At 36.3% G+C, this 24,987-nt stretch overlaps 1 protein-coding gene across 1 annotated transcript in view; it reads left to right on the top strand.

The window, feature by feature from the left end:
• ADGRL4 (adhesion G protein-coupled receptor L4) overlaps positions 1-24,720 on the top strand; it is a 129,864-nt gene extending 105,144 nt beyond the window's left edge. The window contains exons 12-14 of the mRNA XM_003411218.3: positions 21,389-21,480; positions 22,551-22,719; positions 23,087-24,720. Of these exons, the coding sequence (XP_003411266.2) occupies positions 21,389-21,480; positions 22,551-22,719; positions 23,087-23,149 (324 nt within the window). The 3' untranslated portion in view covers positions 23,150-24,720. The remainder of the gene's footprint in view (positions 1-21,388; positions 21,481-22,550; positions 22,720-23,086) is intronic.
• Positions 24,721-24,987: the final 267 nt, after the last annotated feature.

The raw sequence follows: 24,987 nt of genomic DNA, 5'->3' as shown, positions 1-24,987 counted from the left end.
CCATTATAAGGTATTTAGCAGCATTCCTGGCTTCTCCTCACCAGATACCAGTTGCACTACCAAACTTCCCCATGTATGACAACCAGAATTGTCTCCAAACACTGCCAGGTGTCCACAGGGAGGTGATATCCCCACTTCTGTCCATTGACAACCACATGTGTAGATGTATCTATTAAGTATCTTGTATAGGAGTGCATTTTGCAGTCTTCTTCAGATAACATGTTGTTGTTTTTAGGTACTGTCCAGTCAGTACCAATTCATAGTGGCCTTATGCACAACAGAACAGAACACTCCCCAGTCCTATGCCAGCCACACAATTGTTGTTATACTTGAACCCATTGTTGCAGCCACTGTGTCAATCCATCTCATGGAGTGTCTTACTCTTTTCACTGACCCTCTGCTTCACCAAGCATGATGTCCTCTTCCAGGGACTGGTCCTTTCTAATAACATGTGCAAAGAATGTAAGACAAAGTCTCATCATCCTTGCTTCTAAGGACCATTCTGGCTGTGCTTCTTCCGAGACAGATCGGTTTGTTTTTCTGGCAGTCCACAGCAAATTCACTATTCTTCCTCAACACCATAATTCAAAGGCATCAATTCTTCAGCCTTCCTTATTCATTGTCCAGCTTTCACCTGCACTTGAGGTGATTGAAAAAAATATCATGCCTTGGGTCAGGTGCACCTTAGTCCTCAAAGTGACGTCTTTGTTTTTTAATACTATCCAGAGGTCTTTTGCAACAGGTTTTCCCAGTGCAATATGTCATTTGATTTCTTGACCTCTGCTTCCGTGGGCATTGATTGTGGATCCAAGTAAAATGAAATCCTTCACAACTTCAATAATTTCTCCATTTATCATAATGTTACTTACTGGTCCAGTTGTGGGGAATTTTGTTTTCTTTATGTTGAGGTATAATCCTACTGAAGGCTGTAGTCTTTTATCTTTATCAGTAAGTGCTTCTTAGTCCTCTTCACTTTCAACCAACAAGGTTGTGTCATCTGCATAATGCAGAGTATTAATGAGTCTTCCTCCAATTCTGATGCCACATTCTTCTTCATATAGTCCAGCTTCTCGGATTATTTGCTCAGCATACAGATTGAATAAGTATGATGAAAGAATACAACACGACACACACTTTTTCTGATTTCAAACCTTGCAGCATCCCCCTGTTCTGTTCAAATGAATGATTTTTAAATCATAAATATAAGAAAAAGAATTAAAATCATGATTTGGGCAATGCCCTTTGGATGACCACATTAAAATTGTATTAAGAGCACTATCCACTGTAAATTTTAAATATTATGTGTAATAGAATCAACATTTTAATTACATGTTTTAATTTAATGGCTTTGCATTTGTTAGGAACATCTTTTAATGACCTCTGTGACTCAAGGTACTTTAATATTCTGACCATTTCTCCATATTGTGTATTAATAAGCATTTCAGTGCCTGTAACATTTAACTATTTTTTAAAAATATTATCCTGACCTTTTTGAAATAATAAGTAACTGGAATTTAAAAAAGAAAAAGTGGAGTACAAAAATCTTAGCATAAATAATACATTTATAGTTTGCAGTGTGTTCCCATAGTTGGGAGTTATAGTCTTACTGGAAATACCTTCAAAGATAATCTCCTTGGGACACATACTAGAAGAATTCCATAAAAATTGGATAACTTTACAGAAATTAGAGATCCAATAATATTTTTTTAAGAAAAATCTCCTTGTGTCTCTCAATTCTAATTAGAAATTACTAGTCTTTTTTTTTTTTTTTTTAGTCAAGGTCAAGTTCATTTCTAGTATTTCCTTACAAAGGTAACTTTACAGTGAGGGATGTTACATAGTTATATGGTGATGGGGAAAGATTATGGATATTGGTAGAACAAGTGAGGCATTAGAATTATTATTCACTTTACATTTACGTAGTCTTCTAATCTTTACACTCTTTTTACATACATCAGTTAATCCTCAGGAAAGCATCTATGATACATCTAAGTGAAAATACTAACAGCATTTAGTAAGGAATAATGTTTATCATATTTTCACACTTTAGTAACTATAATCTTGACTTAAAACGAGTTGCTGTTGAGTTGACTCCAATTTATGGCAACCCCATGCATGTCAGAGTAGAACTGTGCTCCACAGGGTTTTCAGTGGCTGGTTTTTCAGAAGTAGACTGTTTTATTCTGAGGTGCCTCTGGGTGGACTTAAACCTTCAACCTTTTGGTTAGCAACAGAGCATGTTAACTGATTACACCACCCAAGTACCTACCTAAAAATACTTAAAGAACTGCTACCAGGGGCAGATTATCCAATAGGCAAGATAAGCAGAGGCTTACTTGTGCTTACTAGTCTATAGTGAACAATTTCACATGCGTTTCACCACATGAGGAGGTCTTCCATGTCTGTCAGGGATTGTACATTTGAAAAGAGGTTTTGATTCTATGGGGTGGGGAGACAGATGCCAGCCACACCTAGAAGCAGAATTTTTTATGTACTGAAAAATGTAGAGTTGTCACACAGATGGTCTGGTAAGCAAGGTAAGCACCATGCTTACATTGCCTGTTAGATAATCCACCCCTTAGTGCTGCTATTTGAAACTTTTTAAAGAAGGGGAGTGGTTACACTAAAGAAAATTATATACGTTTTTAAGCAGATAATAAATTAAAACTTCAGGCTTCTACTCACAAAGAATTCATGAAAACCCTTAAACCTGGCCAGGAGAGCAGTACATATTCTGGTCATCGTACTTCTGATGATCCTGAGTATAACACAGTGTCATCCCCTCATTGGTCTGCAGCAAGTGTGAGCTGTTCTGTGAATCAGAGTCTTTCTTAGCATTTGCAGAGTTTTTTTTACTCTACACATATGAAAATATTTGAGCTGCCCTATAAAGTGTTCATTGTACCCCTCTGTCTTCTTCAGTATACTCTGCAAAATAAGATTTACTCGTTCTGAAAGAATAAACTAACCATGTGGCTCTCTGGAGAACTCTGTCTTTCATATGAGAACTTTGTCCTGTTTAGTTTCTGTATGGCCCAAGATGGGAACGTTTAAAATTTCTTCTTCTAAAAAAAAAAAAAGCCTCCTAATGGTATCTGATCAAAAAAAGATTCCAAGTTGTTGAGTGTTAGGGCAAAACACTTAGTCATTAGAGCTTACTTCACACTTATTTGGTAAAAAAAAAAAAAAAAAAAGCAATTGCAGTTGAAATGACTACAACTTAAGGCGACCCAATGTGTTTCAGAATAGAGCTGTGCTCCATAAGGTTTTCAGTGGCTATGACCTTTCCCAAATAAATAATCAGCCCTTTCTTCTGATGCACCTCTGAGTGGATTTGAACTACCAATCTTTTGGTCAGTAGTAGAGTACTTAATCATTTGTGCCACCCAGGGACTCAATATTTGGGTAAAAGTCTCCAATACATTTGTGTTTTAGATAAGTAGAAACTTAGGCTTCTGTAACTTAAACAACTTACTCCTGATCACCCAGTTATTTGAGGGGTGGAGACAAACTCATGCTTTCAGATCCCACATGCACCGCCCTTTCACTGCCACATAACCTTTCAGCTTGCCTTGAACCAGGGGTTGAAGGGAGCAGATCTTTGTTAAGTCCTGAAAAACTTGTTCTTATTTCCTAGTTTTCAGAAATCGTTTCAGGGTGAGTTGTAAGAGACCTGCCAACTGCAGAACTTCTAAAAAAAAAATTCAAAAACTTTAAATTCTTTACTTAACAAAATGTCAAAATAATTCTTCATCTCATCAAGAATGGGAGAAATCCTGTATATTGTAAATATCTCCCTCAATTTTATATTGCTTTATTTAAACAATTGCCAAGACTACTCACTAACTAGTTAAAATACCCTACCTAAAATCCTAACACATCAGAATACAGATCAATATATGAAACACAGCTCATCTGGACTATTATGCTTGGTAAGGAGTGCTTTAGTGCAGAGGTGCTGAGATGAGAAGGTACTAGAGCCTCTCAGGCACTGAAAGCTGCCAGTGCGATTAAAACACAGTGTCAATGGGAGAGTCATATGAGATGATGCTGCGATGGGCTAGCACATACAACACCCCCTAAGTAAAGTGACCCTTCTTAACTGAACCAGTATCTTTTATGTCTGTTGCCCTAGTGTTCTGTTCAGTTGTGCATTTGTCTAGATTTTTCACTTGTTAACATATTATGATTAAGATAAGCTTGAGTATGTTTGATAAGCTCCACTTCCATCTCCTGGCACCGCGTGTTAGAGTCACATGTACAGTGAACATTCTGACTTTCACATGTGGCTAATTACAGGATATAACCAGCAATAACCTGCCTCCTTCCAGACCCTTTCTGGATACAGTGTGAGCATCACTTCCCATTCAAATGTGCTCACATTGAGTGGCAAGGGACAGCTACCTCCTCAGGTATCAGAAATAGTGGAAAAAGATTCAAAATGGCCATCATAGTCAGCCACTTATTGTTATATATGAAGTAATTTTTTTTTTTATTTTGTAGGGAATAAAATACTTTTGAAAATAGATTTTTGAAGTGAGCTGTTTATGTATCGGTCCATCAGTATGTTAAAACAAATTTGAAATTTTTTAGCACCCACTTTTGCTTTCAAAGGGATACAGCTATTAATGATAAAATAATATGACCATCCTTATCATAAAGCCATGTTAAAGATTTTGGACTTGATCTTAAGAGCAATGCGAAGCCAAAAAAGATGCAAACAAGGGATGGGGGTGAGGATATGATTGGATTTGCTTTTCCAAAATATTACCTCAGACTTACTAATGTTTTGTTTTAGGCTTATTTGTGTATGTATGCCACCATGTTCCTTTTTTTGAGAGCAACGTGTCTTTTTCATTTGTATTCCCTCAATTCCTAGCACACTGCTAGTCAGAGTAAACAGCAGACAATTACAGCCTTTGTCTTATTTGGGGTCTTTCATACTTGATAAAATTTTGACTTACTCTGAAATACCTAAAGTGTAGTACAGGTTTTTTCTTTTTACACTACCTGTAATTTCTTTTATTTTAGTTTACTACTACCTGTAATCATTTTATTTTATCCTCTTTCTTCTTAAATGATTGCTATTTTATATCTACCTTTACCTATCTATCTATGGCATGCTTTCAGGAGGAATCTTAAAGTTGATGTTTTGTTTTTAACTGAATGAAATGAGGTCCTAGTCAAACAGTGTCAGAGATTTTCCAAAGCAATTCGATTAGTAAAGAATACACACCACAGATGCATCCCATGCCCTGGATTCTTCGTGTGTGTGTGTGTGTGTGTGTGTATAATATATATATATATATATATATATATAATGAAGATGATAGTACTAACTCTATATAAAGGGCTGGGGGGAAAACAAAAGGACATTAAAATAAAAAGAACATTCCTTAGAAGTTAAAGAAGGAAAATGTTTATAATTTGGGGGGCAATCTCAATCTCATGCCTCTTCTCTTATTTTTACCTTTTAATTTAAAAATTAAATGGATGATATCTTAGATATATCTTAGAATTTTCATAATTGTGCAGGCTCTAGCTTGGATTCTAAGTAATTTTCATATGATTTATATTAAATGTGTGTTTTTTTTCATTCTTACTAACCTCTATCTTTGCTATATACTACAAGTATGCAGAAAGATCACTTTTCCTTGCTTATAGCTTAACGAAAGTGACTTCATCACAGTTTTTATACTTGTCACATTATACTTACAATTGCTATGAATACTCTTCACATGGAGTTTTTCTCCTTCACCTTTATTCCTTTTCTAGTATCTTTCTATGGCTCATAGCCATCTACTGTTAAAACTAGTTATGAAAATGAGCCTATGAAATTCACTTACACCCACAGAGGTCACAATATCCTTCATGTTTACAAATTTCTAGCTGTTTGCCTCATATTGATTCAGGTTTGGAGAACAATAAATTATTCTTTCAAACACTGAAAAAAAAATCAACTACTAAAATCGTTCTAATGGAAACATGTTGAAAATATGAAATATATTCTTTTAGTGCTTAAAATGATTATACGTTGGGATGGGAGTTAAGCCATAATAAAATAGAGCAATTATTTAGCTATAAACTTGATGGGAAGTGGGGGTTTATTTTTCTAATGAGGAAGTATCCTGCTTCTTTGTGGATAAAGACTTTTATTATGGCCTACCTGTGTGCTCCAATCTGTAATTAATGAACACACATCATAAAATCCATGGTTTTGTTAGATGCAAAAATTGCAGGCGGCCTATGGTATCTACTCATGAAATAAAAGAGATGCAGCCACCCTTTCCTTTTAGTCAGTGTTGTCCTTAAGAGAGTCATTACCTTTTGATAATTTATAATGTATACCTCTCAGTTTCTATTGTTGTATCTACCAGTAATCTATTTCTAATGTGATATTGTTTTACCTATCTGTAAGCTGTAAGACAAAATTAAAATATAGTTAATTAAAAAAAAAAATTTTAGACAAATTAAATGGTTGAATTTTCCCTCATATAAGCTATTAAAGATGCCTGGGGTTTAGGTCTGTACAATCCATCGTGTATCTTTTTATTCACTCAACACGTGTTTATTGCTTTTTTGTTTAAATGCTAGACATTGTTCTAGGCATGTTTATTTGAGAACGAAACAGAAAAAAAGTCCTTACCTTTATGTACCTTGGATTCTAGACCAAAAGTTAGCAATGACCTGCCGCCTACTTTTATAAATAAAGTTTTATTGGAATACAGCTACACTGTTTTAATGCTATGGAAAGTTGAGTAGTTGCAATGGAGACCATATTGCCCCCAAAATCCTAAATTATTTGCTTTCTGGTCCTTTATAGAAAAAGTTTGCTGACCTCTGTTCTATACTAGAGTGAAGTAACAACACATAACTATACTCTGCCATAAAATATCCCAGAACATCATATTGGATTCATTAAGAATGTTTCTTATACTGAACATATCTGGTAATTCCATTTATAAACTGCAGTATATAAATAGCTTTCTTTTAGATGTACTTCTTGAAGATTTTTGACCTGAAAATTACAATTTTATCCTAGAAAGGTTTCAACAAAAATGGGAAATCATTTATATGAGTGATAAATGCCTGGCTTACTCTTGAATTACATCGTTTCAGTATTTATTTTGCTTACATAATTTTGAAGACAGTCCTAAAAGTGAAACATCTAAAATAAAGGCTAATATATATAGAGAGAGAGAGAGAAAGAGGGCTAGGTGGCACAGTGTGTAAGCCACCAGCCACTCCACAAGAGTAAGATGTGGCAGTTCGCTGTAAAGATTTTGGGCCTTGGAAACCCTATGGGGCAGTTCTACCCTGTCCTATAGAATTGCTATGAGTCAAAATCAACTCGAAGGCAATGTTTTTCTTTTTCAGTGTATTTGTTGTTGTTGTTAGGTGCCGTCGAGTTGGTTCCGACTCATAGTGACCCTGTGCAGAACAGAACGAAACACTGCCCAGTCCTGCGCCATCCTTACAATCGTTATGCTTGCGCTCATTGTTGCAGCCACTGTGTCAGTCCACCTTGTTGAGGGTCTTCCTTTTTTCCACTGACCCTGTACTTTGCCAAGCATGATGTCCTTCTGTGTATATATATGTATGTGTGTATATATATATATATTCACCATTACAAATACCTTTTTGCCACAACATAAATGGCAACTATACACGTGGACCTTGCCAGGTGGAATACACAGGAATGAAATTGACTACATCTGTGAAAAGAGATGATGGAGAAGCTCAATATCATCAGTCAGTACAAAGCCAGGGGCTGACTGCCAAACAAACCATAAATTGCTCTATGCAAATTCAAATTAAAGCTGAAGAATGAAAACAAGTTCACAAGAGCAAATGTACGACCTTAAGTATATCCCAGCTGAATTTAAAGACCATCTGAAAAATAGATTTGATCCATCGAACACTAACGACTGAAGACCAGAAGAGTTGTGGGATGACATCAATAACATCATAGTTGAAGAAAGCAGATCATTAAAAAGACTACAAAGAAAGAAAAGCCCAAAATGGATGTCAGAAGAGACTCTGAAACTTGCTTTTGAATGTAGAGTCACTAAAGCAAATGGAGAAATGATGAAGTAAAAGAGCTGAACAGATTTCAAATGGCAGCTCAGGGAAACAAAGTAAAGTATTATAAAGAAATGTGGAAAGATCTGGAGTTAGAAAACCAAAAGGGAAGAACACCCTTGGTATTTCTCAAGGTGAAAGAGCTGAAGAAAAAATTCAAGCCTCCAGTTGCAATACTGGAGCTCTGGTGACACAATGGTTAAGGCTCGGCTGCTAACCAAAAGGTCAGTAGTTTGAATTCACCAGCCACTCATTGGAAGCCCTATGGGGCAGTTTTACTCTGTCCTGTAGGGTTGCTGTAAGTCAGAATTAACTCAATGTCAACAGGTTTTTTTTTTTTTTTTTTTTTTTTGTGGTCAAAATATTGAACAACGAAGGAAGTATCATAAGAAGATGGAAGGAATACACAGAGTCACCGTACCAAAAAGAGTTGGTCAACCATCAACCATTTCAGGAAATAGCATATGATGAAGACTTGATGGTATTGAAGGAAGAAGTCCAAGCCGCATTGAAGGCATTGGAGAAAAACAAGGCTCTAGGAATTGACAGAATACCAACTGAGATGTTTCAACAAACCAGTGCAGTGCTGGAGGCACTCACTGGTCCATGCCAAGAAATTTGGAAGACAACTACCTGGCCAACCGGCTGGAAGAGATCCATATTTGTACTCATTCTAAAGAAAGTTGACCCTGTAGAATGTGGAAATTACTGAACAATATCATAATGGGGCAGTTCTACTCCGTCCTATAGGGTCGCTATGAGTCGGAATTGACTCGAGGGCACTGGGTTTTTTTTAATCATAATATCACACACAAATAAAAGTTTGCTGAATATCTTTCAAAAGCTGTTGCAGCACTACATTAACAGAGAACTGCCAGAAATTCAAGCCTGATGCAAAAGAGGACGTGGAACGAGGGATTACATTGCTAATGTCAGGTGAGTCTTGTTTGAAAGCAGAGAACACCAGAAAGATATTTACTTGTGTTTTATTGACTATGCAAAGGCATTTGACTGTGAATCACATCGAATTATGGATAGCACGCAAAGAGGGGTGCTTTCAGAACACTTAGTTGTGCTCAAGAGGAACCTGTACATAGACCAAGAGGCAGTCATTCCAACAGAACAAGGGGATACTTCTTGGTTTAAAATCAGGAGAAGTGTGAGTCAGGATTGTATCCTTTCACCATACTTATTCAATCTATATGCTGAGCAAATAATCTGAGAAGATGGACTATATGAAGAAGAACAGTTCATCAAGATTGAAGGAAGACTCACTAATAACCTGTGGTATGTAGATGAAACAACCTTGCTTGCTGAAAGTGAAGAGGACTTGAAGCACTTACTGATGAAAATCAAGGACTACAGTCTTCAGTATGGATTATACCTCAACATAAAGAAACAAAAATCCTCACAACTGGACCAATAAGCAACATCATGATAAATGGAGAAAATATTGAAGGTGTCAAGGATTTCATTTTAATTGGATCCACAATTAACATTCATGGAAGTAGCAGTCTAGAAATCAAACGATGTACTGCATTGGACAAATCTGCTTCAAAAAACCTCTTTAAAGGATTAAAAAGCAAAGATGTTACTTTGAAAACTAAGGTCCAGCTGCCCCAAACCATGGTATTTTCAGTTGTCTCATATGCATGGGAAAGTTGGACAATAAGGAAGACCAAAGAATAATCAATGTCTTTGGATTATAGTGTTGGTGAAGAATACTGAATATACCGTGGACTGCCAGAAAAATGAACAAATCTGTCTGGGCAGAAGTACAGTCAGAATGTTCCTTAGAAAGGAGGATGGTAAGACTTTGCCTCACATACTTTGGATGTGTTACCAAGAGGGATCAGTCCCTGGAGAAGGACATCATGCTTAGTAAAGTAGAGAATCAATGAAAGAGAGGAAGACCCTCAACAAGATAGGTTGACATAGTGGCTGCAAGAATGGGCTCAAGCATAACGATTGTGAGGATGGCACAGGACCAGGCAGTGTTTTGACTGGATGGCACCAAACAACAACAAAATATAGACATAAGCTGTTCACATTTCTGATAAAATTATATCACAAAATGTTGCTTATCTAACTGCTGAATCAGTGCATATTATATTTATTGCTGGGCTCTTCATATATTTGAGAGAATTTGGAAGAAAAGATTTTCATATGAATGTGATAACCATTAATGATTATAATTAACATTGTTGAGCATGGCACTTTTACAGGGCACCTAAGTAAAAAAAAAAAAAAAAAATTTTAAGTAGTTTACATTAATTATATAGTTTAGCACATAAACACAAAAAAACTAAGAGATAAGTACTAATATTATTTATATTTCATGCATAAAGAAAGCAAAATACAAAGACTTAAATAAATTGTCCAAGGTCATACATATAGGAAGTGCCAGAACTGAATATGAATCCATGAAGTGTGGCTCTAGAGTTTGTTTATTCTATTTATTTTAAACATGCATCTGTTGCTTTTTTGAAACTGTAACATCATATAAGGCAGTGGTCTGTAAACTTTTTTGGTTGCAGATTTTACATATTTTTTCACACAATCATAGGCTTCACTCCCATTTCTCTGTGGTCGACTCCCTCCTGAGCTTGGTGCTGGTAACCTCAACAGAGGATATCTCTTAGCTCTGTAGCTATTCCAAGGCTGCTAAATCCTGGGCTTAGCTGGTGATAGGATGAACACTAGTCGTGTTGGGAGAAAGACACTTTCTATTAGTATCTTGTAGGTTTATGTGGAAAAAAGTTTTCTATCTTCTCCACAATTTTGGAAATAAGTCACTACAGCCTCGTAATTTCTGTCTTAAGCCTTGGATATTTTATTTCTAATCATTAATTAAATAAAAGATTTTTAACAGGTGCCAGCCCAACCCACTGCCTCCTGACACAACCACACCATTCACACTAAGGGCTTTCCAAGAGGAGGAGTTCATCCAAGCTTGGATGTGCACTTTACTGAGCCCAAACTTTTTATTTGCACTTTCATCCACTATAAACTTTTAGGGCCTTTTATTTATTTTTTTTAATTTATTGGGCTTTAAGTGAAAGTTCACAAGAAGTTATACACACCTTGCTATGTACCTCTAGCTGCTCTCCCCGTAATATGACAGCACACTCCTCCTCTCCACCTGGTATTCCCCGTGTCCATTCAACCAGCTCCTATCCCCCTCTGCCTTCTCATCTAGCTTCCAGACAGGAGCTGCCCACCTAGTCTCTTGTGTCTACTTGAGCCAAGAAACTCACTCCTCACCAGTATCATTTTCTGTCTTTTAGTGCAATCCAATCCCTGTCTGAAGAGTTGGCTTCAGGAATGTTTCTAGTCTTGGGGTAACAGAGGGTCCAGGCGCCATGACTTCTGGGGTCCCTCCAGTCTCAGTCAGGTCATTAAGTCTGGTCTTTTTACTAGAATTTGAGGTCTGCATCCCGCTTTTCTCCTGCTCCATCAGGGATTCCCTATTGTGTTCCCTGTCAGGGCAGTCATCAGTAGTAGCTAGGTACCATCTAGTTCTTCCAGTCTCAGGTTCATGGAGTCTCTGGTTTATGTGGCCCTTTCTTTCTCTTGGGCTCAGATTTACCTTGTGACTTTGGTGTTCTTCATTCTCCTTTGCACCAGCTGGTTTGAGACCAGTCAATGCATCTTAGATGGCTGCTTGCTAACATTTAAGACCCCAGACACCACTCAGCTAGGGCCTTTTATTATTTAGGGCCTTTTATATCTCAGCAGGAACCCTAGTTGTGCAGTGATTAAACACTTGGCTGCTAACCAAAAGGTCAGCAGTTCAAACCCACCAGCCATTCTATGGGAGAAAGATGTGGCAGTCTGCTTCCACAAAGATTTACAGCCTAGGAAACCCTATGGGGCAGCTGTACTCTGTCCTATAGGGTCGCTATGAGTCCAAATCAACTCAACAGCAATGGGTTGTTAGTCTCAGTACATCCACACTTCTTCAGATTCCACAATGGTTTTTCAGCATCTTAAAATTTCCCTCCTCTTCCTTTGAGATTTCCTTTCATACAGTGATAAATCAGTATATAGAGAGAGAATGCCGTCCTCAGGGCTTTCCCACTGAGAAGCTTGTGTGCTCCGATTATAAGACAGCTGAAACATGAAAATAATTTTGAAAGCCATGAAGTTAGGGTTGCCATATAAAATACAGGATGCCCAGTTAATTGAAATTTCAGATAAACAATAATAATTTTTTTTTTTTTTTTTAGTATAAGTGTGCCCCAAATATTGCATGGGGTGTGCTTATACTAAAACGTGATCGAGTTTATCTAAAATTCAAATTTAACTGGGCATCCTGTATTTTATTTGATAAATCTGGCAATCCTATGTGAGGTACCACTCAAAAGTAGGTATTATAGATTAAAAAAACAAAAAGTAAAAGATACTTGAAAATACCAACTGAATTTATTTCCAGGAAGTCATTTACTAGTTATAATTTATCTTAATCTTTTTATTTTAAGGAACAGAGGAGCAGCATCCACAAATAATAAATAAATATTTTTTATATAATTGCCTACTGACCAAGTACTAGAACACCAATAATAGACATGATTTAATAATAAATTAGAATTTATTTTAAATGAGATTTTAAACTTATATTTTAAATAAAAATAGAAAACACAGTAATTGTAGGGTATTTCATTTCATTGGTTGATTTATACATATAAGTCTATATTAATTTACAAGCTTTTTCACCTTGGGTTGGTTTTATATTACTAGCATAACAAATTACCACATATTTAGCAGCTTAAAACAACACACCATTATTATCTCACAGTTCAGCAGACCATAAGTTCAGGCAGGCCCAGGTGGTTCCTCTGTTTAAAGGCTGGCCATTCTGGAGGCCCTGGGGGAGAATTCACCTCCAGGTTCATTCAAGTTGTTGGCAGAATTCAGTTCCAAGCGCTGGTAGGACTGAGGTGCTCATTTGTTTCTCGACTGTTGGCTAGGGATAGGTCTTAGTATGTAGAGGCCACCCACATTCCCTGGCTCGAGGCGCCTTTGTCTTCCAAGCCAGTAGCAGCTTGTGGAGTTCTCTCATGTTTCAAATCTATCTCCATTTCTGCCATGTCTCTCCTACTTTCTCTTCTGCCATATTTCTCTGCTGCATTTCCCTTGCCTGCCTTTTCCATTTGTAAGGGTTCATGCGATTATACTGAGCCCACCTGAATAATCCAGGATAATCTCTGTATTTTAAAGTCCATAGCCTTAATTCTATCTGCAGTTTCTTTTAGCATATTCACGAACTCCAGGGACTATGGTATGGACATGAGTTTTGGAGGGGGAGCATTATTCTGCTTACCACACACCATAATGGTTCTGATAATATGCATGGCTAACATCGTAACTAAGACAAAGTGATGATTCCAACTGGAAATAATAAAAGGGTAGACAGAAGAGAAGCTCTTGACTACTTGATTCCTATCCAGCTCATAGACAATTTTGTACGATTAACAGAGTATACATTTTTAATTTGAAGCTTACACTGATGACTACTTAGCCATTTCTGCAATGGTCCAAAGGTTACAAACAAATCGTTTTTATACGGCCCCTCAGTAGGCCAGTAGAAACCTTCCCTTTGTTCAGGGCAGAAGCAGGTCTGTCCTAGACCAGTTAATTCAAAGGTAATGAAGCCATTTGGAAGGACATAGCAGAGTTGTGATCGTGACACATTCCTAGATGAACCAGATTCTGTTTGCTATATATGAAAAATTAAAGCGTGAGTCTAAAAGCACAGTAAGAGAAAATTTCTCATTCTTTTTTGGTGAGATCTGACATCAGCATATAGATGGCCTCATCAATTATTGAGAAAAAGACTAAGAAAGGAAAAATGACAGATTTGGATGCTTTGTTTTAAAGCCTGGATTTGAAGCCCTTGGATGGAATATACCTGTAGGACTAAAGCTTCCAGAATTAGCTTCTGCTCTGTCCCAAACTCATCTCTTTAATTTTCCTTGTTAAAAAAAAAAGGCACTTAAAAAGCTGTAATATACTGTGTCAAACAGAGCATGCCTACTAAACTCTGAAGTAACTGTGTGTATCAATGTAGTTCAGAAACAGATCTTTGTATTTATCAATATCACTAAGATAAAGCAAAGTGATTTTAAATTTAAAATGTTACTTTCTTCGAAGGGTTAAGTTTTAATGACTTTGAATAATTTTTTTCTTCCCAGCTATATTTGTTCTTTTCTGCAGTCCAAAGTGTAGCAGTAAATTTCAGAGTTCTTATGTTTGCCATGGAATGTCCTTGGCTTGTGTGTTCCTAGAAAGCATAATGAAGTCTTCTGATTGACAACCTAAAACTGTTAAAAAAAAAAAAAAAAAAAGAAATTAATGAGACAAAATGATAGTGAATGACTTTGTTCGTTGACAAGTCATTAATTAGCTCCTGTGCATTTTGTGACACTTAGATTCAGAGATCAATGGATGATAAGGCAACTGCGGCTGATAAAACAAACATACATTAGGTCGACATTAACAAGTAAAAGCGAATCATTTTAAAAGCACCACTTTCTTAAGTTTAATATCAATGATATTTCTTACATCTTAAAGAATCACTCATCAGTTATCTTAATGTAGCCAGCTATTGCCATGTAAGCGCAGTGCTAATGGCAGCTTTTCAACTATTCAAACCAAAATGCAGGAAGTCTCCATCCTCGAAGCTGTTACATCTGGTTAATTGCAAAATGTGTCTTATTATCAGAAATGCTTTTGAATTCTATATTATGTTGTTTGAGCAGTTGTTTTTTATGTCATCTCAGACCCATCATACTTATTTCATAAAACGCATTTCCTCCCAAAAGGTACTTTTCCAGACCATGTAAAATGCATAGTTTCTACTTAATTTCCACCTCTAAGTACATAAAGTCGCATGCCTTCAGATGCCTTTAGGTGATACTGATTCTTTATTTATGGTTTCTTCTCTGCTTGTTAGAAAAAGGATTTAAAGTAGCTTTTACATTTATGGATAAAGAGAGATCGCAGGCAAAAGAGCAAATGTAAGTTTTGACAGTTACCCCAAATTTCCTGAATATTATGACATTGGATTTGGCTCTGAGTTTTATAGTGACTAAGACGAGGGAAGAACATGACGGAAAACAGAGTTTGCATTGTCCAAACGGTAAATAATACCCATTGTTCTGTACAGTTTTCACAGAAGTGAGCTCAGTTCTGATTTTATCATTTGATTTTCAATTTTTTAACAAGTACACTGGGATAAAATCTATGGATAAGGTGACATTTAAACAGAGATGGTGAGGAGTGAGCCACAGGAATATGAAGGAGTTTAGCAAATGCAACCACTCTAAGGCAAGCTTGGTGTGCTGGAGGAACAGCCACCAATCCAAAGTGAGTAGAGCAACCTGATCAAAGGACAGAGAAGTAAGAGTTGAGGGAAGAAGTAGAGTGAGGGCCATAATCATTTCAGGTCTTAGAGGCCTGGTTAGATCTTTGACTTTAATTCTGAGTGAGATGGTGTCAGGGTCCTCTTCGGTAAGGAATTTATATATATATCTAACCAGACTCATTGCCATTGAGTTGATTCCTACTCATAGGCGTCCCTATAGGATGGAGTAGAACCACCCCGTAGGGTTTCCAAGGAGCTGCTGGTGGATCCAAACTGCCGGCCTTTTGGGTACCAGCTGAATGTACCACCAGGGCTCTGACTCATGGCTATTCCATGTGTTACACAATGGAACTGTTTTGTAGGATTTTCTTGGCTGCAGTATTTCTAAAAGTGTCCCTGGGTACCACAAACCATTTGCTTTTGATTACCAATCTAAAGGTTGGTAGTTTGAACCTCCCCAGTGGCACTGCAAAAGAAAGGCCTGATGATGTGCTGCCATAAAGATTGCAGTCAAGAAAAACCTATGGAGCAGTTCTGCTCTGTAACACATGAGGCCACCATTGAGTCGGAATCAACTCAACGGTAACACGTTTGGGTTTTTTTTTTGTTAATCTTTATGGAAGCAGATCACCAGGCTTTCTTTCATGGTGCCGCAGGGTAAGTTCAAACCATAGCTATATATATAAAAAGAAACACCAGCTTCCATCAAGTTGAAACCTGCTCATAGTGACTCTATGTGTATCAGAATAAATCTGTGCTCCAGGGTTTTTTTTTTTTTTCCAGGGGGTTTTCAGTAGCTGATTTTTCAGAAGTACATAACCAGGCCTTTCTTCCAAGGTGCCTCCGAGAGGACTTGAACCTCCAACCTTTCGGTTAACAGTTAACCGTTAACCATTTGCACCACCCAGGGACTCTGCTATAAATGTGTGTGTATGTGTGTGTGTGTATATATATATATATATACACACACACACACACATATACATATGGGGGGGAGCCCTGGTGGTGCAGTGGTTAGGAACTTGGCTGCTAACCAAAAGGTTGGCGGTTCAAATCCATCATCTGCTCCTTGGAAACCCTATGGGGAAGTTCTATTCTATCCTATTAAAAAAAAAAGTTGCTATAAGTTGGAATGACTTGATGTTTTTCTTTTGGTTTGTATGTGTGTGTGTGTGTGTGTATGCATTATATACAGAGAGACATAGATATGGGCATACCCCACTATGCCCTGGTGACACAAACGGTTAAGCCCTTGGCTACTTATTGAAAGGTTAGCAATAGAAACCCACCCAAAGGAGCCTCGGAAGAAAGGTCTGACAATCTACTTCCAAAAGGTCACAGCCACGAAAACCCTGTGGAGCACAGTTCTGCTCTGAAACACGTGGGGTTGCCATGAGGAAGAATTGACTCAATGGCAACTGATTTGTTTGTTTCTGTGTTTGTATATGGAGAGATAGAAAGAGATTGAGATTTGTTTTAAGGAATTGGCTCACATAATTGTGAGTGGCTGATAAGTTCCAAATCCATAGGTCAGGCAACAGACTGGAGATTCCTATAGTCTTATGACCCAAGAATCACAAGTCAGGTGGCTGGAAGAGTAAAGAGTGCAGGAATCCTGGCAAAATGTCTGTTTGTAGTCTCCATGTTGCTGTTAATGCTTTCAGCTGATTGCATGAGGCTCACCCACATTATGGAGGGTAATCTGCCAACTGATTTTATAATATGTAACTACCTTATAACAGCATCTAGACTCATGTTTGATCAAACAACTGGGCACCAAGTTGATGCATAAAATTAGCCATCACAGATAGGAAGCCATTGGTGGGTTCTGAATAGAGAAATCGTCTGACATAACATTTTCAAAGGATCTACCTGGCTACTGAGATGAGAAGAGACAGTAAGAGGACAAGAATGAAAGCAGAGACATCTAGTAGAAGGCTACTGAAGTAATGCAGGGAAGGCATGATGGTGTAGCTGTGAAGCCAGTAAGTGGTGGTCATTCTGGATATGTTTTGAAGGTAGAGGTGATAAGGTTCACTGTTGAATAAGCCTGAGAAGCTAGAGGGATACATATATCTATATGTATTTTTCAAATGGGAAAGGTTGCAGCAAAAATAGGTAATTTTGGGGAAGAATAGCAGTTTGGGTTAACATTTTCAACTCAAGATATCTATAAGACTTGCAAGTATGGAAGTCAGATAGGGATAAAGGCTAACATTTTGAGCCATGGAGTCTGATCACCTAGGAAGTAAGTGTACATGGATAAGTCCAAGGGCTGAGATCCAAGATAATCACTTATTTTCTTTGTGTTGTCCTGCTTTGTACCTAATGATCATTTTAGGTTGGTTTAGACATCATATTTTAGGGTGTGATTATCTTTTCTTTTACCCCACTATGCAAAAAACTGTATGGTATTTACCGAATTTTGTTGTATTTGCTTGTTGACCGGTCATCTGGTCATCTCCTTTATATTGTGTGCCCTCGAAGACAAAGCTTGTAGTGTTTAAGTGATTCTTAAATGAAAGAATATACAATTTTTTTGACAAGATAAAATCTAAGTTGTATTTGTTCCTGTCTACTTTAGCAAACTCATCTCATGCTGTTCTTTCCTTTGTTCACTACATTCTATCCCTCTTTTATCAATTCCTTGAACACGTACAATGTTCTTAACCCCCTCAGGGGTGAAAACTGTTTTTTCTATGCTTTTTCCCTTCCTGACATGCCTTTCTCCTCTAGTTCTTTGACCTGCTAAGGCATTAAAATACATCAGGTCCTGGTTTAAATGGTAAATTCTAAGAGATTCTTCCTGAAACTTGATTCCAATCTGCCCTGATTTTTCTCTCCTAACAGTCTAAATTTGTTAGTTCATCACAGTTTAAGGATGTGTATGTATTTGTATGAATATTTGCTTAATATCTATTTCCTTAATAGGCTATGAGAATAAAGGACCATGTCTGTTTTGTTCACTAATAAATTCCGAGCCCTCACCACTGTACCAGACACTAGACTTTTTATAAAACGTTTAGAATAAATGACAATAAAATTTCCATATATTTGTATTAGTATCCATGACTATGGATAATATAGTCAGCATATTTGTGATGCTGTTGTTGTTGTTGTTACATAAAACCGTAACATATTCTGATAAAAATGGTTTCATCTGTTTTCTGTTATATTTGGGAAAATAGGAGTTTATGGAATAAGAATTAGTCTCCCTCTTGCCCAGCAGCACCTGGTTTTTATAAGTCTGTAAACATTTTCTCTTTTGTACAGAAAAATGTGCTTTCCAGATCTGGATCACGTCTAGGGAATGTTCCATTTCTCCTCCTGACTGTTTTAGCGTATGATGTAGCGGAGCATGCCCGGCATGTATACGCTCGTCGGAGAAACCATAACAGCATGAGCAAACCTCAGTCTTACAGAAAACAAAAGCTTAAAAAACTTTACTTAGTTGTTATTATAGGTTACTCATTTACATGGAAAATTATTGATCTAGGGAGTGTTACTTTGTTCTATAACTCTTCATTTGTTGAAATACCAAGTTCAATTTAATTACCTCATACAAATTCTTTGAAGATTTTTCAAATCAAGAATGGTTTGCATATATTATTGGTACTAATCAAATGTTAATATTTGTTATTATTTAAAACACATATATATGCCTTTATTTATAAAATTAAAGACAACTGTCATTTCCAAATTTACATAAGGAAGCTATAGCTATTAAAACCTAGAAAATAAGTATGACTCTTTCATAAGCATTAAAGGTTATTTATAAAATTAAATTTTATTAAATTATCATTTTAACTGAGCATTGAATAGGGTGAAATTGTCAACTAAATCAATTTAAATATACTTTTTCTCCTGCAATTGTTGAAGACTTTTCTTCCTGTAGAAGCATTATTGTAAGTGGAGTTAATTAATCACATTATTAGAAATAAAGGACTTTTGGAAGCAGGAAGAAGAGGTGAGACCCCTTATTCCTCCAGGAGTTTCTCTCAAGCCCCTCTCTATAGAGAAATAACAATATGAAATTGTCTGAGCCATTATTTTAGTCTGCTTTTTATAATAGTAATTAGTAAATTTCACTTTGAGAAGTTATATAAAGTTCCTTAGACTATAGAAAAAGAAAAAAATTTTCTATGACTATTAGCTTTTGAATTATAAGAATTAGCTGAAAATTATTATATTTTGCTATTGTCATCATAAGATGGCTTTTGAAAAATCTGTTTAATTAATAAAACATTCAATAAAAGATTTACCTTCCAATTATTTCTGTAATATTTAATATTTGAAGTTATTAGCATGTTCATATTAGAAGAGATGCATATTTAAAATATACCCTTCAGGCAGTCATCTGACATTGCAAATATGACTTTGAAGGTTTCCAAAAAATACAAAAAGAATAGAGAGCAAAGGAGAATGAAGAACACCAAAGATGCTAGTAAAATATGAGCCCAAGAAATAGAAGGACCACATAAACCAGTGACTCCATCAGCCTGAGAACAGAAGAACTAGATGGTGTTTGGCTACCACCAATGACTGTCCTGACGGGGAACACAACAGAATCCCTGATGGAGCAGGAGAAAAGTGGGATGCAGACCTCAAATTCTAGTAGAAGGACCAAACTAAATGGTCTGAGACTGCAGGGACCCCAGAGGTCATGGCCCCCAGACTCCTTGTTGGCCCAAAACTAAAACCATTCTCGAAGCCAACTCTTCAGACAAAGATTAGGCTGGACTATTAGACATAAAATGTTACTGTTGAGGAGTGTGCTTCTTGGCTCCAATAGACACATGAGACTACGTGGGCAGTTCTTGTCTGGAGGCATGATGAGAAGGCAGAGGGGGACAGGAGCTGGTTGAATGGACACTGAAAATACAGGGTAGAGAGAAGGAGTGTGCTGTCACATTGTAGGGAGAGCAACTAGGGTCAAAAAACTTGTTATAAGTTTTCGTATAAGAAACTGACTTGAATTATGAACTTTTACTTAAAGAACCATTAAAAAGAATAGAGAAATTGTCATAAAGCAGTTACTTTAAAAGGGCTAAAAATTCTGCGTATTCTATTTAGCCCATAGGATGAAATACAAATAATAGAATAATAAATGTTAATAAAATTTATATACCTTCGACCACATTTATTTCACTGGTTAACATTTAGGAAGTTTCTAAGGTGAAGTCTAGGGAAAGACAATCTCAACATAAATATTAGCTGAGATGCCTGGAAGACCATACAAAAGAAAGTATATTAAAGTATTTTATAGCGACAGAAATTGTGGGTCTTATTGTTTTCTAGCTTTCTTTCAATTCTCTTGTACAGTTTGAATTTTTAAAGGGTTGATAGAATTATCAGTTCTCCTCAAGGGAAACTATACAATTAAGTGAACCAAATTTTCTTTCTCAAGTGTTTCTAAAGCTTTTCAAACTAAAATTTATCTTAATGTGCATATTAATCACATCACTGGCAGCAGATGATGCTCATCAATACGTAGGTGTGATTGTAATATTTGAAGAGGTTTTTAGAACAGGTTGTTTAACACAATCAGGAAAATTGTACTAACAATCATTTGCAGTGATATTTCACAGATTTGTTTGCCCAGATCTACCAGAGGGTTTGTACTTTGTAATGTGCATTAAAATGTCATAATATTCTGGCTCCTATGTTATTTGAAGTCTTTACCATTTGCTTATTTCTTTTATATGTGTCTAATTTCCCATGGGAAACCCTGGTGGCGCAGTGGTTAAGAGCTACGGCTGCTGACCAGAAGGTCAGCAGTTCAAATCCACCAGGCACTCCTTGGAAACTCTATGGGGCAGCTCTGGTCTGTTCTATAGGGTCACTATGAGTCGGAATCGACTTGACAGCTACGGGTTTGTTTTGTTTTGTTTTGAATTTTCCATGAAAATTATCTCTTCTTCAAAATTAATATTTTCCCAGGTTAATCTTTTGGCTTTTGGATTTATCATATACAAAGTTTTCCGTCACACTGCAGGGTTGAAACCAGAAGTCAGCTGCTATGAGAACATAAGGTAAACTTCCCTTCTAAGACCGCTTTCTTTAGAAATTAAAAGCATTAATAACTTAAACTACAAACAATCTTTGGAAATATTGTTTTATAATTGATTGTTTTCACATTTTCTTCCACCATATTTAAAAGTACTATAGGGAACGTTGGAAACAACTGACTGTGTTGCTTGGGAACGCTCCTGTAGTTTCAATACCTTCTGCAAAATGTATAGTTAGGATTTAGCAAATGTTTGATCGATTACTTTCTTTTACTCCTCACCATTCATAGTTTCATGTAGTGTGCTGGTTTTCATTAAGTTGCAAATGACTCATTTTTTGAGACACACTGCTAAAACATCTGCAATGAACAATGATTGGGCTAAGAATGAGTGAGAAAATAATCATTAGTTGCTTCATTCTTATGACAGTCTTCTCAGTGAGCAGAATTGAATATTGTTTTACCAAAAGTCACGGGCAAGCAGTTGAAAATATGTAGGAGTTAGCTTTTGAGTTTTATTTTTTAATTTTTAAGAAATCAGTGTTCTGACATGAATTATTTTGAAAGAACGCTATTACAAAAGATATGTGTGTGTGTGTGTGTGTGTGTATCTTACACTTTCTTCTGTACTAAACCTGAAGGGAAAGCAGAAGCCTCCTTTGCTGTCATGCACATATGCTGACCCAAGTCCACATAGTATACTTTTCAAGGTTTCTTAGGGAAAATACTTCCTAACAGATACACGTTTTACCTTTGGGAATTACTGCAACATTAGATTTGAAATCAAAGCATATGTACCGCAGTGTATCAAATAAAAATAATTCAAGATTAAAGAATTTTCTCTAAAAATAACGTATTTTAATAAGGATGCCTTGATTGGGGAAGCAAATCCCTGCCACGGTGCAGTAGCATACCCTAAAGGCTGACCCATGTAACTGCAGCACAATTTGCTACTGGCTTCAAAGTCATTCTGGGACTTTGTGAAAGCTTTCTTGGTTGTACCAAAAACTCATTTCCCACATAATTTTAGAAATAAGGGGGATGTGTTGAGTGTACATGGATCTGTTAACTGAAACATATCAAAATATGTCATAGGTCTTGTGCAAGGGGAGCCCTTGCTCTCCTTTTCCTTCTGGGCACCACATGGATTTTTGGGGTTCTCCATGTCGTGCATGCATCAGTGGTAACAGCCTACCTCTTCACAGTCAGCAATGCCTTCCAAGGAATGTTCCTTTTCTTATTCCTATGTGTTCTATCAAGAAAGGTAAGCAATTTTTATTTTGATCAACCCTATTTTTTATAGTATATTCAGATAGCATCAGTTCCCAAAGTGATAGAAAATTCTCATTCTCGTAGGTTTATGCCTTAGGCCTTTATTGCCTAAAGGCACTGCATTTTAATGTGAAAAATCATCAGAACTCCTAGCTGTTCATAAAGAAATGTGCTTTTAAAACCTTGCTATTAGTAATGTAAAAGTAATTTATATTAAATCTTCGGCATGTTCCTCCAAGATAATCAGAATAGGGGTAATACTTTAGAAGACCAAATATAACCATTCAATGTTACTTGAAAATAATTCCGTGTAATTATTGTGATTACATTTTTTTCCTTTCTCTTTTTCTTTTTTCTAGATTCAAGAAGAATATTATAGATTGTTCAAAAATGTCCCTTGTTGTTTTGGATGTTTAAGATAAGCGCAGAAAACTATGCGTAATTCTAGCCACACAAAATTAGAGGACCCAAGCTGTGGATGATTGACAAATAATAATGACTTTATCAAAATGTCAGCTTATTTACTACTAGATAATCAAATATTTTAAATCAGTTTTTCTGTTTATAGGTAGGAGCTGTAGATAATAAGAGTTTAAGTTATGTTTTTACCATATAGCTACAGTATGCTTGCCTACATGGCATTGCTAGTTATGTCAGAAACAGTATTGCAGATATTTGGAAAGTAATTGGTTTCCCAGGAGTGATATCACTGTGCCCAAGGAAAGATTTTATTTCTAACACAAGAAATATATGAATGTCCTGGAGGAAACCACTGGCTTGATATTTTTGTGACTCATGTTGCCTTTGAAACTAGTCCCCTACCACCTTGGTAATGAGCTCCGTTACAGAAAGTGGAACATAAGAGAATGAAGGGACAGAATATAAAACAGTAAAAAGGGAATGGGTGTTATAACAATGAGAGGTATTTTGAGTAATTTTTTTTTTTTTTTTTGTAAACTACATGAGAAATTGTGGAGATAAAATAAGGAATTGAATAAACACATCTTTCCATTTTGTGAGATGTTAAGTTAAATTTCTGCTAAAACAACTTAGACCTTTATTTACTATATCTGCTTTCTTTTTGAATATTCTAAAAGAAAGAAAAGTCCCCAAATCAAAAAACAAACATTTCTCATTTAAAGCTAACATGAGAATGAAGTATGTGTTGTTTCTATGCTTGCTTCACAGAATGTGACTTCAAATGTTTAATCAGTAAAACAAAAGTGTGTCAAGATAGAACGTTAACTCATGCTTCTAAATGTAAAAATAATGTATATAAAGCTGAAATAGTCTATTCTACAGCCTATCTCATTAGACTAGTATATTTGAATTCTTTATTTTTTAATTTTAGAAATACTGTAGTTCACATTGAAATATTTCTCTTTACTATTTTTAAAAGATCATTTGTAAATATGAAAGTATTCATAAAGCAAATTGTTTTTTTTTTTCTTTCCTCTTCAGAGAGCACACTTTTAGAAATGTTGTTTATAACAAAGAAATCACTGACAACTGTAGAATTTTTCACAGTGGAGCTATTTTCTGACGGTTTTCTACTATCAATTAAGCATATCTGCTGAAATGTACAGCCTCTATCCCGAAATCTTCTCATTAAAAAGGTTATAAGTAGTGGTTTTATTTCAAAAATATGCAATTGTGCTACACCTACCTTTAAGTGTGTCAATACACTAACTGTTTTGATTTTAAATTAATTTGTCCAGCTGTTAAAATGAAGTCTGTCAAAGTTTTCCCCAACAAATAAAATGTTGCCTGAATGAAACAATCCCACATCTGCTTTGCTGAGTCGTTTTCTTAAGAAAGATGAGCTACCTGTCAATATGTCTTATACATTTTTAAAGCACCCATGATGACACCTTTTCATTACATCTTCTGATCTCTTATATGGTAAGCCTGAGATCTATTATAAACATTGTCATCACAGTACAATGTAATGGAAATGTGATAATAAAAAACTAATCTATTCAATCAATGGATATGAAACTACTTGTGGTAAGCAGAAAAATGGCCTCCCAAAATACCCACTTCCTAATCCCCAGAACCTGTAAGCATGTTAGATTACATGGCAAGGAGAATTACGGTTGCTAATCAGCTGACCTTGATATGGGGAGATTATCCTGGACTATCCATGTGGACCCAATGTAATCACAAGGGTCCTCATAAATCAGAAAGGAAGGCAGAGAGGGAGGCTGTCAGAGTGATGCAGCATGAGACAGACTCAATCATCCATTTCTGGCTTTGAAAA

Source organism: Loxodonta africana, chromosome 3 (assembly GCF_030014295.1).
Source record: "Loxodonta africana isolate mLoxAfr1 chromosome 3, mLoxAfr1.hap2, whole genome shotgun sequence".
NCBI classification, from domain to species: Eukaryota; Metazoa; Chordata; class Mammalia; order Proboscidea; family Elephantidae; genus Loxodonta; species Loxodonta africana.
Note: the sequence above shows the minus strand (reverse complement) of the source record. Positions and strands in the feature narration are given on the sequence as shown.